General features: G+C 48.1%; 5 protein-coding genes across 5 annotated transcripts; all 5 read right to left on the bottom strand. All coding sequences in view use genetic code 12, as the record gives it.

The window, feature by feature from the left end:
• Positions 1-644: 644 nt before the first annotated feature.
• On the bottom strand, positions 645-1,808 carry CXQ87_001219 (uncharacterized protein; the record flags this gene model as incomplete). Its single annotated transcript, XM_025479766.1, has 1 exon — positions 645-1,808. The coding sequence occupies one exon, from the start codon at positions 1,806-1,808 to the stop codon at positions 645-647; it is 1,164 nt and encodes a 387-aa protein (XP_025339239.1).
• An 801-nt stretch (positions 1,809-2,609) lies between these two features.
• CXQ87_001218 (uncharacterized protein) lies at positions 2,610-4,175 on the bottom strand (the record flags this gene model as incomplete). The annotated part of the gene is made up of 1 exon (XM_025479765.1): positions 2,610-4,175. One exon carries the CDS (start codon positions 4,173-4,175, stop codon positions 2,610-2,612), a length of 1,566 nt encoding a protein of 521 aa, XP_025339238.1.
• Positions 4,176-6,055: 1,880 nt separating this feature from the next.
• On the bottom strand, positions 6,056-7,585 carry CXQ87_001217 (uncharacterized protein; the record flags this gene model as incomplete). Its single annotated transcript, XM_025479764.1, has 1 exon — positions 6,056-7,585. The coding sequence occupies one exon, from the start codon at positions 7,583-7,585 to the stop codon at positions 6,056-6,058; it is 1,530 nt and encodes a 509-aa protein (XP_025339237.1).
• A 1,863-nt stretch (positions 7,586-9,448) lies between these two features.
• CXQ87_001216 (uncharacterized protein) lies at positions 9,449-10,990 on the bottom strand (the record flags this gene model as incomplete). The annotated part of the gene is made up of 1 exon (XM_025479763.1): positions 9,449-10,990. The coding sequence occupies one exon, from the start codon at positions 10,988-10,990 to the stop codon at positions 9,449-9,451; it is 1,542 nt and encodes a 513-aa protein (XP_025339236.1).
• Positions 10,991-12,346: 1,356 nt separating this feature from the next.
• On the bottom strand, positions 12,347-13,564 carry CXQ87_001215 (uncharacterized protein; the record flags this gene model as incomplete). The annotated part of the gene is made up of 4 exons (XM_025479762.1): positions 12,347-12,461; positions 12,506-12,597; positions 13,137-13,480; positions 13,504-13,564. 4 exons carry the CDS (start codon positions 13,562-13,564, stop codon positions 12,347-12,349), a joined length of 612 nt encoding a protein of 203 aa, XP_025339235.1.
• Between the last annotated feature and the right edge of the window lie 3,399 nt (positions 13,565-16,963).

Raw genomic sequence — 16,963 nt, 5'->3', positions numbered from 1 at the left:
CCCACCCCCACAATTCCGTCTAAACGGGTAACGGCGCCGCCGCAGAACCGTGTTGTTTTTGTATCGCATGTCTCAAAATATCACAGCGCCCAGAAAACACACCAGCCTTACTAGAATCAACCAACATACGGTCACATGAAATGTCGGAACGCCTGACTGGGATGGCTGGAACTCGGCTGAAATTGCAAATCCTACTATCCAATGGCGGAACCACCCGAACCTCGGACCCAGCCGCAAAGCGGAATCTGTGAAGCTGATGCACCATCTGTTATCGTTTCGCTGGCGCACTGGCACTAATGTGAGACCGTTTTGGTAACCCCACAGATCTGGTCCGGCAAATCAGGCTACTTGTACTTCCCGGAAATGTGTCATGGCTGCGGGGCTGGCTATTTTTGCGTTGTTTTTCTCAGCATCTCTAGAAAACAAGCTATAGGGACCACCTCTGGCTGCAAACGCGGTGAAGCTTCGTTCCTACACACAGTGCCAGCGTGTTTTTCGGGAACCCCGGCTGCACGCACTCCCTGCGTCGACGTGCTTATCCCATATCGTGGGGTGCTTTGGTGAAACATCCACTTAAACTCCCCTGCTTCCAGAAGTTGCATTTACGCTGGTCTCCAGCCAACTCTGTATAGAAGATTGTGCACTCACGCCTCAAACAGCACTGTGGTTTCCCCATAGAGAACAGCCCACGGGTCGATACCCTCGGATTCCCACAACTCGATGATATCTCTGAATCCGTGAAAAAGCAGCTTTTGTGGCTTTTCGCTAGTTTTAGTGCCCACGCCCTCTTGCCGCTTGAACGGGCCAAACGCCCTGAATACGCCATTCAACGCATACGCAAAGATTTTGCTCAAAACCGTTGACTCGGTGAAATTCTTGGTTTCTTCCCCCACCTTCTGCCCAAAAACAGCCCGAACAAATGTGTCCAAATACTGGCGGATCATCACGTCGGCGCCGGGGTAAAGCGTGTTTGTAGTTCTGTATGTCTTGGTGCATCCATCGACTGGTTTTTCTCCGTTCATGAGTTTTTCAAGCCAGGCGAGTCCGGTGCCGATTCCAAGGATGCCTTCGGAGACATGAGCACTGTAGTTGGATACGGCAAACTCGATCGAAGGCGCACCCCACGAGCACCATTTCTCGTACACCTCCTCGGCCTGGTTGACTCGGATGACCTCATCGTGCAAGGCCTGGAAGATGAAAATGGGGATTTCCGGGACGCCTGCTGATTTGGAAAGGCCCAATGTGTTGTTGTGTAAAACGGCTGCCATCTCTGGGTCGGCGAGAAGGCTGCTTTGTAACAATGGGTTGGATCCATTGAAGAGCTCTTCGTAGATGAACTTCTCGGAGATTTCTCCAAGACACATATTCCTTGCTGCCTTAAAATCCTGAAGCCTTTCCGGATCCACAGCCTCCTCGATGATGGGAATCAACGCCTCGTACTCGTGGGAGATTCCGTGGATCATGGAAACCACCAACCCTGCAAAGGCCGTCTCGTCATTTTCAATAAGCGTCTGTGTGTGGTTGGTCATAACCCCGCCAAAAGCACTTCCCACTATGTTCTTCTTCAACTCTGGAGCGTAGTCAGGCTGAATCTGGGCTGCCCATCCAGAAGCAACCGATCCACCAGAGTACCCATAGAGTCCCACCTTTGCATCTGGGTCAATTCCGGTCAAACTTCCCGAATCCAAGGCCGCCCGGATTCCGTTCAAAACAGCCTGGCCAGACTGCAATCCCGCCGTAAACGCCGACTTGGGGCCCTGGTGGTCTGGCAAAACCACATACCAGTTCTTCAGCAAGGCCACATCCATAATGGTCATTTCCCACTGGGTGGGAAAAGTGTCCATGGAGGCGCCGAACAAAATTCCGTAAGACGGGCTGCAATTGACGCTGGGCAGGTCTTCAAAAGACTGGTACGAGAGGATTTTCGTGGGTCGGCGTTGTACGGTTCCACTATGGTGGTAACGACGGATGTGGGATTTCCAAAAGAGTCCTCGGATCTGACCTGCAATTGCCAGGCGTCTTTGATGTTCAAGGGAAGTATTTCGCTTCGGAGCTGGACCGGCGGAGGACGCCAGCTGATGATCTGGCCGACCTCGTAATCCGATACATTTTCGGGTATTTCGTAGAATGGGTCTTCTGACGGAGCCAAGGGTGCTGTGAAAGCGCAGGCTGAGTTTACCAGCAAATAAAGAAGAAAAAGAAAAAGCATTTACGGTTTTTGAAGTTTGGGCGCTGGCTGTTTTTCACTCAAGTCGACGGTACAATGGTGATCAGCGTCGGAGTTGAGGATGCGCTTTTGGAGGCTTGTTGATTGTTCAGGTGAAGAATTTATCTTTGTCCTGGGTCTGAAGAATATTTTAATTTCGCTGGATGTGGGGTATTTTTCCAGGTTGGGAAAGTGTCCAGTGGCTTTTAGCGTATTGGAAACCGTCTTTACGTAGGGAATCAAGATCATTACTCGTCATACAGCCTACCTCACCTGAACTCTACCTCACCTGAAACTTAAAATGTAAAGCCTACCATATCCAAAAACTTCAAAATGTAAAGCCTACCTCACCTGAAAGCTTCAAAATGTAAAGCCTACCTCACAAAACTTCAAAACGGGTGACCTATCGCTTAACCTCGGCCTCCTCAATGACCCTCCATGGATCGATCTTCTCTTTCCTCCAGAGGTCCACCACATCACCCAATCCTTTGAACACCCTCAGCCCAGAAGAATTTGCAGCCAAACCGACCCTGGGACTCTCCAACGTTCTCTGCTCTCCCTGCAAAACGCCAATCCACTCGCTCAAAATAAAAGCAAGAATCTTGGCTAGCATGGTCTCTTCACTAGGATCGTCACCAATCTTCTCTCCAAAGATACCTCTGAAGAAAGTATTCAAAAGACGCTGATAATTGGGATACGCTCCAGGGTATGCAATGTTGTTGTCTCTGACGGTCCGCTTGCAGCCTTTCACGGGAAGATATCCGTCAAACCGGTTTTCTAGCCATGCAAAAGCGGCACCTAGTCCAGTTACAGCTTCAAGCAGGTGGCCTGTGGAGCTGGAAACAGCAAATTCCACAGAAGGAGCACCCCACGAGCACCAGTTTTCATATACTCTCTGGGGCTGCTCTATCGGAGCCAAATCGTCTTCTTCTCCGTGGAATATGAAGAAGGGTACCTCTGGGGCAACACCGCCGTCCAAAGCTAGAATGTTCTGTTCAAGCACCTTTTTTATTTCAGGCACATCGAAGAATCCTATGCCCTTAGTCATCCACGGATCTATGCCTGTGAATAGCTCGGTCAAGTCGTATACCCCAGAAAGCTCTCTGAGACATAGGCTTCTGGCTCTGTAGAAAGTGTCGAGCTTTGCAGGGTTGATTTCCTTTTCCAAAACGTCCAGAAGTCCTGAATATTCCTGTAGAAGACCGTTTACCGCTGCAACTGCCAATCCAGAGTATGAGGTTCCATCCATGGCGATAGCAGACAGGGTCATATTAGTGACAAAACCGCCAGCGGCTGCACCGATAATATGGTCCTTTAGCTCTGGAGCATGTTCAGGCTGAAGCTGAGCTGCCCATCCCACCGCTATGGATCCTCCAGAAAACCCAAAAAGACCCACCTTGGCGTCGTTGCTGATTTCGGTGATTTCTGACGATTTCAACGCAGCACGAATCCCGTCCAAGGTGGCTTTTCCAGATTGGACGCCTGCTGAAAACGCCGATCTGGGTCCCTCGTAGTCTGGAAGAACAACGTACCAGTTTTTGGAAAGGCCAATATTCATCATGGCCACCTCCACCTGGATACTGAAGGTTCTCATGGATGCACCATAAAGAACAGAGTAGGAGGGACTGCAGTCCAAACAGGCTGAATCTTCAAAAGCCTCGTAGGAGAGAACCTTCGATGGAATGGCGTTGTACGGTTTAATCACCGTGGTGACAAAAGCCGTTGGGTTCCCTTCAGAGTCCTCTGATCTGACTAGAAGCTGCCATGAGCCTTCGACATTCAATGGAAAATAAACCGATCGGAGCTGGGCTGGGGTGGGTCTCCAGTTGATGATATCGCCATTTTCGTACCCTGACACATTTCCAGGAACCTCGTAGAATGGGTCCTGAGATGGAGGTAGAGGTGGTGATACCCATGCAGCGGAAGCAAGTGCCCAGAGAAACACAGCAGCAAAAATCCCAGCAAGCATTTTTTAGCTAACGGTCTACGGCCCTGCTTCATTATATATTGACGGACTTTGCCATGACTGTGGAATATGCCTACACGTGGTGAAGCTGACACAAAGCCGTGAAGTGCCAATCAATGGAAGAAAGGGGATTTGACGGCGTTTTTGTTTCGTGTATCCTTGTGTTCTGGATCCTACAGGTCCGGATCTTCCATGTCCGGATCCCCAGTTTGTTCGGATCTTCCTCTTTTCCGCTGGCATTGAGGTGTATCCATTATGGCGGTTTGGTGGGCTGTGCTGAGCCCGTTCAAAATTACTTCTTTTCAGTAAAGCTAAAAGTAGACTTTTGGTGCATAGACTGGCTGCGATCATTCCAGCCATTTGCTCAATATCACCTCTTTGGAGTTTCAGACCCCGCTGCCCTAGACGGTATCCAGCATCACCAAATTAGTACACAACAATCACAACAGCCAAACTCAGCCTGAACGGCGGGATACACGAATATTGCTTTTCCGCTGGCCCAACTTAACCTGTGGTTCCTCAACCACGTGGATGTCATTGTACAGCAGATTCCGAGCGGCTGATCGCCAGGAACGTAAATGTTTTATTGTTAGGGAGAAAATGTGGTTTTGTGGCACCAACGGCCGGATAAGACGAATTTTTGCCGAGTGTCGTTTCGCTTTTGACTAATGCACGGTCTAACCGAGAGGCATTGTTGCAGCAGGACCCCTCTCACTTTCCTATTGTGCCTCTTTTGTATAATTGATAATATAGGGATGGGGAAAAATGAGTTTTGAGTTTTGAGTTTTGGTTTTGGTTTTGGTTCTAATTTTGAGTTTTTGTGAAATAGGAAGTTGGGTAAATATTGGTGGGGTATCCTGTGTTTGTAGGTTGCATGCGGATAAGCTGAGAAGGTGCAAAAATTGGAGTACTTACCAAAAATCGAAATGTGCGGTTATTTGGACCAAATGAGCCCATGAGGTGGTTTAGGTGGAGACTTTTGCCCCTGCAAGCCGTCAGGGTGTTCTGGCTAGCATTGCGGGCTTAGTGGTGGGTGTTGGACTATCAACACTTTTGACGCACCAGACCCCTACTATGGCACCGCTAAGGACGGACTTACCCGATACTCAAAAAAAAAAAAAAAAAAATAAGAAGTTGTACATAGTAAAACACGAGTAAAGTTCCTCCAGCTTTATTTATAATTACTCTGCTCAAACGAGGTCAATGTCTATTTAGGTGTGTCAGTACTATCCCACACCATCGAGTCCACACTTTTGCATTCTGCGTCAGCCAGCTTGTACTCTTTGTCAACGGATTCTTGTTATTGCCTTGAACAATTTCTTAGGTTCAGCATTGGAATACTTTGCGGGATTGATACCTAAGGCAATCAGTCCAATTCTCCAATCAGTTGTAAGACTATAAACTCTTGTAACGATTGTGGGCTTTTATGTCACCCTGGGATTTAGCATACAACCTCGATTTGACAACTTCTCTTCCTTCTCCACTCTTTAAACCAATGTCAAGGACGTCTGAGTTGCTCGAGTGGTCGACCAGGTCTCATGCTTCTTGAATAGAACAAGACCACGAACAGGGTCAAAACACCAACTGTAGGGATGAGGTCCTGATGATTCTCGTCGGTCATTCCATAACTTGACTTCTTCATTCTAACCAGAAAGGGTATCAAACCTTTTAAGTAGTGGACAAGACTGAGATCAAATGAATTTGCCCAATTCGTAAACTCAGTACCAAGCATCAAAGCCCAACCCGTCCCTGAATAGCCTTTGTATTTTTTCCTAGCCACTTATTATCATAAAATCAATAGTCACCGCTCGCCAAATGCCCTCTTGCTTCATCTCTCCAGACCACCCTACAACCAACTCCATATTAATACATTACTAACTACTCTACCTCCTGGCAAGCTCGGCAATGGGGTCCTCGCCTTCCCGCTCCCACAAACGCATGACATCGTTGAGACCACGCAACTCAGGCATCTCGGCACCGTTCTCTCTCTTCAAAGCCACAGGACCAATATGCTCAATAAGCGAACTGAACGCCAGCGTCATGATCTTGCTCACCATCGTCGACTCCGTGATATTCCTCGTGGTTTCTCCGACATCACCGCCAGCAATAGAGCTGAAGAGCGTTCTGACAAGCTGGCGGTACTGGACATCGGCACCAGGATACTCGATATTGGTGGTTCTCACGGTTCTCTTACACCCGTCCACAGGCTTTCCTCCGTTGAACATTTTTTCAAGCCACACAAGCGCAGCACCGCTGCCTTCGACCACCTCTAAAATGTGGCCTGTGGTGTTGGAAACAGCAAACTCTAAACTGTCGATACCCCAGTCGCAGTAGTTATCGTATCCTCTCTGAGCTCCCGAAAACGGCACAATCTCGTCCTCGGTGCCGTGGAAAACAAACACGGGGATTTCTGGAATCGGGCCGTCTTCACTGATAGCAGCGGAGTTGTTCCTCACCACTTCTTGCACAATGTCAAGCTCAAAGAAACCCCAGCCTCGGGTGGCCCATGGGTTCTTGCCCGAAAAGAACTTCACAAACATGTACTGGATGATGGACGTGACAAGGCATTTTTCGTTGGCGGCAAGAAACCGTTCCTGCTTGGATTTCTGGATTTCCGTGTCCACAAGGTGAGAAAGCGTAGGGTACTCATTGAGCAAGCCGTTGATAGCGTTGGGGATGAGTCCACCGAAAATGGTGCCGTCTGTGGCCTCGGCCGTCAAGGTTATGTTTGTCACCCAGCCGCCCAAAGCACACCCAATAAGATTGGGTTTGAGCTCAGGCGCATAATCAGGCTGAAGAGCAGCAGCCCATCCAGAAGCGATAGTACCACCGGAGTAGCCCCAAAAGGCCGCTTTGGCCTTGGGGTCGATTCCGGAAATATCCTCTGAATTAAGAGCGGCACGAAGCGAGTCCAAAGTAGCCTGACCAGACTGCTTTCCAGCAGTGAATGCGCCCTGGATACCCTCGTAGTCTGGAACAACCAAAAACCACCCTTTTGCCAATGCTGTTTCCATAAGCACCATCTCCGCTTGCACCACAATTGTGTCCATCGGGGCGTTGAACAACATGGAGTACGACGGGCTGCAATTATTGGAGGACGAGTCCTGAGCAGGCTGGTACGACAAAAGCTTCTTGGGGTCAGCGTCGTAAGGTTCCAATATCGTCGTCACCACCTGGGTAGGGTCGCCGTGGGAGTTTTCCGATCTGACCGAAAGCTGCCAAGCATTCTTGACGTTCATGGGAAAGTAGATGGACCGGATCATGGCCGGTGCTGGTCTGGAGGCGATGATGTCACCGTTCCTGTAATCTGAAAGGTTCTTGGGCGCCACATAGAAGTCGTCTTTGGTAGGCGGCGTGGGCACTATGAACTGGGCTGCAGCTACAGCCCACAAAACGAACGAGAGAAGAAGCATGCCGGGGAAGTCTACAAAGCGGTGTGTTTAAGTAGGTCGGAGAGATAGAGAGACCTCCGGAGGAGAAAGGCAATTTCTTTCCAAAAGGGGAAAGGAGACGGTAGTGAAGGTGGAGGCTGCACACGAGAAGAGTCAGGTCCGGTGCAGGTGGGTTTGGTAGTTTGTGGATGGATTTTCTTTATTTTGCAGCCATTTGCATGGAGGACCAGGCAGGACGCCCGGGTTTGGTGGATCGAGGAGTGGTTTTGAAAAAAACGGTTGTGCTGGAATTTCTTGTTTTCGACTTCACTTCGCTTCTGACGACACCCAAACGGCCGCTAAATCGGTCATGATCTGTAGATATAACCTATGCGAGCCTGGCTTTTCCTAAAGAGGCAAAGTGTTCTATGCATGCGACACAGGAGAATCGCCAATTGTTCCATCTAAAAACACAATCCGGATTTTCCAGTCTCGAACCGAGCAAACAATTCGCTGAGTATTTTCACATTTTTTGCATATCCTACTTGGTATAGCGCCAGGGTCGGTGTCACTCCAGCTACCCCAGATTGACGTTTTTTTACGGAAACGCCGCATTCTGTGCATACACCCTAACCGCCGGGAATAGGAGATAGCACGGCGGGGAGCTCCGGACTTTCTGCAAATACACGAAAATGCTGCAAGCGGAAAGTCTCGTGAAACTGCAAAGTGTCAAAGTGCCACTTCTCGTGAACTCCATCGCCTAATCTAGACGCAGGTGCATTGTGTGAGGTGAGGCAATATGGAGGGAAAAAAGCTGGGGCATTGTGAAGACGGAGGTAGCGAGGTGGCTGAAAATTGGCAAGTACAATGTGAATTTTTTAGTATCGGTATGGATGACGAAACGCCGATTCCGCTGAAAACGGTCCAGAGGGTATCGCATTATCGGTGGGCTGCGGCTGGAGCGTTGGATGCAAAATTGCTACTTCCAGGAACCAAAGCTTATTTCAGCGGCATGTGCTTATGGGTCTGGTGAATGGACGTGTGGTGTATTGTGAATGTGGCGGTTGATTGGTCGGGGTGGATTCGATTGAAGGTTTCATTGGTTGAAGGCTTCATTGGCGGGAGTTTCATTAGTGGCGAGTTTCATTGGTGGGAAGTTTTAATGGCGAGTTTCATTGATTGGGACTTTTTATTGGATGGAAGGTATTGTTGCCGAATGTGGAAGAAAGAATGCTATTTTCTATAGATTACGTTTTCAAGAGGCATTGAGCCACCCGGTACGACTTGATATTGGTATTTTACGAAAAGAGAAAGGTCGAGTGTGTATTCCAATGGCACAGATTCTGGTCAGTGAGAAACCTTCGAGCATGAAGAGCTTCTCAGCTTTTTAGGGCTACTTGATGATCAGCATACTCTTTATTACTTCCCTTCACACCTCTTTGTTCAGCCTCCCCAAGGACCACGGTTAAGAGAGTTTGCTCTTTTAACCTGGGAGACTTAGAAATTATAATTTCTGAGATTTTAGGGCATGAGAAAGTGCAGCTGTACTCTCCACTGATGTGTCTATCCTGACTGTTCAAATAGGTCTGCAAGGGCCTTGAAATTTTCAGCTTTAGGACTATCAGAAATAAGGTTTACCTGGTAATAAAGAAGTACTTTTAAGTATGCTTCCAATTTTATAGAAAGCCAAAGGCTTCCAATTTTATGGAAAGCGAAAGGTTTTCGTAATTCAGATAAGAAGTACTCTAAGTGCCAGTTTCTACAATCAAAGAAGCGAGCGTAGATTATAAAACGAAAGAAAGAAGTGGGTAAAAGAGAGCGGGTAAAGGAGAGTGGGTATAAAGGAGTGAAACAGTGAAAAGGTGGGTATAAAAGAACGAAAGAGTAGTCTGCAAAGCTTGGGGCCTACTCTGGAATAACCGTCTTGGCGAGAACGTCGATATCGTGGCTTCTCCACAAGGCAAGCATATCGTTCAAGCCCTTCAACTCAGTCACCGTGCTGTTGGCACTGAGGTCTCTCTTGAACGGAATAGGTCCGAGGAACGTAAACACCCATCCGAAAATCTGCTGCAACATCCAGCTCACCAACGTCGAATCGTCAATGTCTCCAGTAGTTTCGCCAATTTTTCCACCAAAGAAGGAGCTGAAAAGAGTGGCCACGATCTGGTGATACTGGACATCGGCGCCCGGATAAAGAATGTTGGTGGATCTTTCGGTTGCCTGACAACCCTCTACCGGTTTTTCACCATTGAACATTTTTTCAAGCCAGACAAGAGCAGCACCGCTGCCCTCGAGAACTTCAAGAATGTGGCCTGTGGTTTTCGAAATGGCAAACTCGAAACTGTTGATGCCCCATTTACAGTAGTTATCGTAGCCTCTTTGAGCACCCGAAAAAGGAACCACCTCGTCCGCCTTACCGTGGAAAACAAACATGGGGATTTCAGGAATGGGTCCGTCGGGCGAGAGCGCCACGGTGTTGTTGGTGATCACCTCCAGCAACTGGGGATTGTCAAAAACGCCCCATCCTCTTTTGGCCCACTTGCCAATGCCGCTGAAAAACTTGGTGAAGAGGTATTTCCGGGTGGCTTCCGAGATACAGTAGTCCTTGGCTTTTTTGAAGGCCAGGATCTTGGTAGCTTTCATTTCTTCTTCAAGGAAACCGTCGAGACTGGGGTACTCAGAAAGCAAGCCATTGAGGGCGTTTGGAATAAGACCAGCAAAAAGCGTACCATCCGTGGCCTCGGCAGTCAAAGTGATGTTGGTAACCCAGCCACCGACAGCACAGCCAATGAGGTTTTCTTTAAGTTCCGGAGCGTATTGGGGCTGGAGAGAAGCAGCCCATCCTGAGGCAATGGTTCCACCTGAGTAGCCCCAAAAGGCCGCTTTGGCCTTGGGGTCGATTCCAGAGAGATCTTCCGAATTCAAAGCGGCACGAAGTGAGTCAAGAGTTGCCTGACCAGATTGGATTCCAGCGGTAAAGGCGCCCTGGTTTCCTTCGTAATCAGGAACAACCAAAAACCAGCCTTTAGCTAAAGCCGTTTGCATGAGGACCATTTCCGCCTGGAGCACAATGGTATTCATGGGAGCGTTGAACAACATGGAGTACGAGGGCGAGCAGTCGATGGAGGCTGAATCCTGAGCAGCCTGGTAAGACAAGAGCTTCTTTGGGTCTGCATCGTAGGGTTCCAAGATAGTGGTAACAATCTGTTGAGGTTCACCGTGCGAGTTTTCCGAGCGCACCTGGAGCTGCCAAGCGTTTTTGACGTTTACAGGGAAGTAGATGGATCTGATTTTGGCCGGAGCAGGTCTCCATCCGATAATATCACCGTTTTTGTAGTCGGAGATGTTGGCTGGAGGATGGTAGAAGCTATCTTCGCTAGCAGGAGTGGGTTTGACGAGAATGGCCGAAACTGCGGCTACCCATAAAAGGAGTGACAAGAGAAGCATGGTGGAGGGGTATTTTACGAAAAACGGGCCGTTTATATAGTTTTCGTGGATGGTTGAAATAGCACGGTGTTTGTTTTGCAACCAAAATGTCGTACCTCAGCGAACGCATTGTCCGCGCTACCACGGTGCAGTGGTGCATATGACGTGGGGGCTTATCTGGTGGATACAGTTTTAAGGAAAGAAGACGGGAAATCAGTTGAAGTCAGTGTACCTAAAGAAAATCGAAACCCTTCAAAAAATGTCTCCAAACGTGGAAAATCGACGATGCCTCAAATCTCCCTCCTGCAAAGAAACGATCTTGCGTCGCGACAAAGTGACGCTGCATGGACAAAGCGCCAGTGTCGATTCTCCATTGTAGACCGTATTGACCGTATTTTAGTCCATTGTTCAATTTTTCTCATCTCCAACTCCAGCATTAAAGTGGAGAAATATGCCTGCCGTTGGAGTTCCCGGTATTAGGAGATAAAAGCGGGGTGCATTGACGTTTATCGCGTTTTGTGGAATGGCTTATCTGTAGCGAGCATTGGATGTAGATACCGTGAATTTCCGAGGTGGAGGAATCGGTTCAATGGAGTTGTGCTTCAGATCAGGCGGACCGAGTCAGTGAGCCAGTGTAGTGAAAGCGGGAATGAGGATGAACGAGTTGGTTGAAGATTGGCCAACAGGTTTGGTGAAAGTGTGGTATGAACTACGCAATTGTACTATAGTATTGAATATGGAGTTCTTTGAAATTATGGTTCGTGGGTTCATAAATTAGCCCTAAGAAGCACTCTCCTGCTCTAGTTGAAGTCAAAAACTTCTGTGGGGGTGGCTTACGTGAAGAGAACGCAATAGATGACGTAAGCAGGTAGCCGTACCGAAGCGCAAAATGTTCAAACCGTGAATTTTGTGGTGTGAGTTTTGAGCGCTGGACCAGACTGGCTGCAACTGATGTCATGGCGTTTCAAGTTTTTTGTGGAGAAAAAAGGATGTCTAACAGAAGATGTCTCGCAGAACGACACTTCTACATTGGAGAAATTTGATGAAATTGGTGAACTTGTTCATGGACTGTTTGTGAATACATAGATTGAGGATTCTTCAATGTTTATCTTGCCCTAACGAAATGTATGTATGTCATGCAGCCACCAAAACCTTCTAGCCTTGAAACCCGTTCACGTTGTCAAAACTTGGTTATTCATCTACGGGGATGCCTCTTCGTGGAGCTTCGTAATATAGGTTTTCGGAGCATCTTATACATCTCATTCCCTGACCTTGTTTCAAAGTTTAGCGTAGAACTCAGTGTATTCTCCTTTAGGCCCTAAAGAACACAGGACAATTCTTAAAGAAATTTCAAATGCATCGATTCAGCAAAGCTTACTACTCGTCAATAACCCGCTCCGTGGTACTCTCCGGCTCAAAAGAGGCCTCAGAAGCCGTGGAACCCTCAATCTCCTCTTGGAAGGAAGCTAAATCAGAAGAATCCTCACTCTTGCTTGATAAATCAGCTGTGCAGAAATCTCCATGCCAAATTCAGACGAATCAGCGTCCACCTCGATTTCTTCTTGAACCGTGTAATCCCCAACAGTCTCCTGCTCCACAGGAACATCTGGATTAGTATCAAAAACCTGCTCAGGCGAAGGAGTAGAAAAGGCAGTAAATGCCCACACAAAGAAACGAACCAACGTCCGACTAACCACCGACGATTTATTACTATCCCTGGTACTTCAATTCTTCCGCCAAAGAACGAACTGAAAAGCGTATTCGTAATCTGCCTATACTGATCAGCGCCGGGGTAAAGAAGATTCGTAGAGCCCTCCACGGGCTTCTCCCCATTGAACATTTTTTCAAGCCATGCAAAACCGGCTCCGAACAGCCTCTAAGTAGTGGCCTGTGGTGGTCGAAACGGCAAACTCAAGGCTCTTGATGCCCCATTTACAGAAATTCTCGTAGGCTCGTTTTGCTCCAGCAAAAGGCACAATTTGGTCAGCGGTGCCGTGGAAAACGAAAATGGGAGTCTCTGGTTTGGGTCCTCTGAAGAAAGCGTGATAACCTACAAGAGATGTGGATTTTCCCAGAAACCCAGCCGTTATTGGCCCATTTGTTCTGAAAAAGTTCTCAAAGCGGTATTCCAGAGTGGCGGCTTTGACACAGAGGAGTTTTGACAGACGGAATTCTTCCACCCGTTCAGAATAGAGCTCCTCCTCAAGAAGCCCAGAAGAATGGGGTACTCGTTGATCAAGCCGTTTACAGCAATGGGAAGAAGTCCGGCTGATTTGGCTCCATCGGTTGCTTCAGCCGTAAGCGTGATATTGGTGACCCAGCCGCCAATGGCACAGCAAATAGGATTGTTCTTAAGCTCTGGAACGTACTTTGGCTGGAGAAAAGCGGCCCATTCAGAAGCAATTGTTCCTCCAGAATAACCGTACACAGCAGCTTTGGCATCGGGCCTTATTACAGAGAATTCTGAGAATTCAAAGTAGCACGAATAGAGTCGAGTGTAGTATGACCAGACTGGATTTCAGCAGTATAGACACCCTGAACACCCTCGTAATCTGGAACAACCACATACCAGCCTTTAGCTAATGCAGTTTGCATAAGTATCTAGATCATGAAGGATGGAGGCTTTGTACAAAGAATATGAGGGAGAGCATTCGTTGGAAGCCGAATATTGGGCTGTCTGTTATGACAAGAGTTTTTTAGCATCAGCGTTGTATGGTTCGAAAATCGTAGTGGTGATTTGTTGAGGTTGACCATGCGAGTTCTCCGAACGCACCTGGACCTGCCAGGCGTTCTTCACATTCACGGGAGAATAGAATTAACGGATTCTCTTTGGACCAGTCTCCATCCGATGATATCGCCGTTTTTGTACTTGGATATGTTCGCTTGCAGAATGGGACTTCGCTAGGAGGGGTAACGATGTTTGCTGAAACCACGGCCACCCATAGAGGGAGCTATAGGAGAAAGACGAGGAATGAAGCGGCGAAAAATCGCCCTTATATATGGAAGTTGACGATGGAGAAGCCACTCTTTGCTTGCAATGCAGCACGACATTTTGGGTGCAAATTGCAGCGACACAGCACGTCGTGCGTTGCACTGGGTTGGTTGATAAGGGTGTTCAATGAAGGGGTCAATGATTTCAATGAATGAATTGAATTAGATTGACGACTCTCTGGATAATTGATGATATGGTCTTTTGGAATAGCTTCACGTATGGAATAATCGGTAAACGCCCTGGTATGCGACATTGGTGACGGTGCATAGGCGAGAATGTTGTTTCTCCACAATGTAATGTGGCTAAATGAGTTTTTCTAACCGAACGAAAAAAGCCCGATTGTGCCTCGAGGGTGAGTCGTTGGTGTGAATAAGGATCTCTTGTTTTGTTGATCGAATGGATTGCACAATACGGATGACAAGATTAGGCGCATAAGTGTGAAGTATCCAAATCACGAAATTGAAGCTTGAGATCTTGATAGTTCTAAAAGGCTATGATTCTGGGTATTGAGTGGTGGGTAGCCACAAGGATATGTAGTCAGGTCGATCCAGTACACTTCGCTGAACAGGCTTGTTCTCAGTATGTTGACCTGCTAAGTACATGGACCTTTTGGACATCTTTCGAAGATCCTCGAAACTGAAAGTACAAGCATATCCAGCACCACAGAGCTCTCTTTACTTCCAGTTTCGAGACATCAACAACCATTCCATGAAGATTGCACTGACGAACAGTTCAATTGAAATCTCAAAACACAACCACCCTGAGACAGGCAATACTTTCCCAAAACCCAAGCCCAATTCCAGCTCCCGCAAAATCACATCACTCTCTTCACGTTCATTTTGTCTTTTGCAACCGAACTCCTCTGCCATGCACCACCACGATAGTACAGGAATTGCAGCAACCCCCACATATAAGACGGACCAATGAACGGACCCAACCGACTGAGGGGTCAAAGCCGAACCGAGATACATTGTTAGGGATTTTTCAAAAGGGTGACCAGAAGCCAAAATCGAACCACTCCCTTGAACGGTTAAAGAGGGTAAGGTGAAATTGGAGGAGGAGGAATGAAACAGGGCAATTGAGAGGGCAGGATTTGCGTAGTTAATATGTAGAGCTGTAGAGTCGATTGCATAGCTGTAGAGTCAATTGCAAAGCTAGTTTGGAGAAACACAGCCGAAAAGCTTCAACCTGCTGAAGAAAAAACCTCCAATTTTATGAGTGCCATGCTACCTAGACATGTACTATTGGACCCCCAAGAAAAAGAAATCACTGCCCCGATTTCAATCCACGTCCAGGGGCATTGTTCCGTCCCATTGTTCCGTCGGATTGAACAGCCCTTCAGGTCAGAAATCCCAATAATTTTTTTTTTTTATTATATCAGAAAAAATAGAAGAAGAGCCAAGTAAAACGGCCGATCTTCAAGCAAGCAAGATGGCCCTGCTGTGCCCCAAAAAGTAGAATCTTGATTTGCGTGGACCCCCAAATAATATTGGTTCTACATAGTTGGGGTCCATCGTGGTGCACGGTTCCCAAAAAGTTGCCAATTTCACCCAAGCTTTGGTTCCACGGAAACTCGTTCGACCTTCCGGTGAATTGCCTCATTGAATGCAAGTTTTGCTGGCAGCCACAACCGGGGTCGGGCTCAAAAGCTTAAATTCTGTTTTTCAGTAGTTCAAGTGAAATTGGTCAATTCAAAACCAAACGAAGAGGTCTCATCTCGAGGCAATGCGCTTACGCAAAAAGGGGCGATGTTTTGTGGAAACAAGCAACACGGCGCCACACCCGCATACGAGCCCGTTGGGTGTTCCAAGAAATTGAGATGTTCTAAATCTGGGGAGCGTCCAAAATTAGCAATCGAAGAGCTTCTGGAAAAGACCAAGCGTTTTTTGCGCAATTTCAGGTCTTCCATAATGGCGCCATGGATCTCTCGCGCAGCATGTCAAAGCCACTCTTAGGCGGGGCGCTGGTCATTGTTGGACTTGAGCCGAGGAAGTGGAGGTTGCAATAAAATTACCGCTATGTTGCACAATTATGCACTATGGAGGCTCTAGGCTGGTGAGATGCGCCGATCTCGATCTGCGTGTGCATAAAATCCTGCACACAGCCGAAACCAATCTCACTCCCTCTCTCAATCTCAAGCATCTCCTTCGCCTAGCTTTTTCTGCAGGCCACGCCTTGAACTGGAAATGAATAGAATTACGAGCCATCTAGCCCCAGAGGCAGGGTCTCCTCAGGCCCAGGCTTCCTTGCCTAAGCCCCACGCAGCGCTAGCCCTAATAGCGCTAACCGCGTCATGGCCCCATAGTGTGGGTCTACTACATTTACGCAAGCCACGCCACAGAAAGGGAAGGCCGAACCAGAAACACCCTGCAAACCCTGGGGCCAGCCTGAAATGGCTGCAAATAGCCAAGACGTCAACTAAAACAACCCGCCTGGAACTCCGTGCGGACGCCAGCAACCTTTTTCCATCTTCAGTAACAAGACGTGAAATTGGCCCTCTCTCCTGGTGGTTCCGCGGTGAAACGTCTTTAATCTCTCAAGATCTAAATACCTCGGGTAGCGTATCTGCCAGATCTAAGACAGATGGATCTTCGCCCAGCTGTCACATTTCTGGTTCCACAACGTTGCACTGGTCTGGCCATATTCGGGATGACGCCGTGCGGGACGCAGGGAGGCGATTCGAGCCATTTTTGGCCATATGCGGGCGGGGCTAATTTCACTTCCAATGGCCCAGGGTCCAATTCTTGCTGTTCCAGGATAGGATAAGAAACTTATGGATGTCCTGAAACTGGTGTGAATGTAGACGGTCTGTGGCAGAACAATTGGACATCGTGTATTTATCTGCAGTCCGCGCATAAAACTGGCGTGAGCTAGCCATGCGAGAAGCACGGAAGCTGCGAGGCGACAATAGAACCCGTGTGAGGCAAATCGTTCCACATGCACGAGTTTTTCCGGCCAGCGCCTCTACACCGGAGAAGCTGCAAGGGCCGCCCTCGGGGTTT

This window comes from Candidozyma duobushaemuli (assembly GCF_002926085.2).
Source record: "Candidozyma duobushaemuli strain B09383 chromosome Unknown A_B09383, whole genome shotgun sequence".
Classification (NCBI taxonomy): domain Eukaryota; kingdom Fungi; phylum Ascomycota; class Pichiomycetes; order Serinales; family Metschnikowiaceae; genus Candidozyma; species Candidozyma duobushaemuli.
Note: the sequence above shows the minus strand (reverse complement) of the source record. Positions and strands in the feature narration are given on the sequence as shown.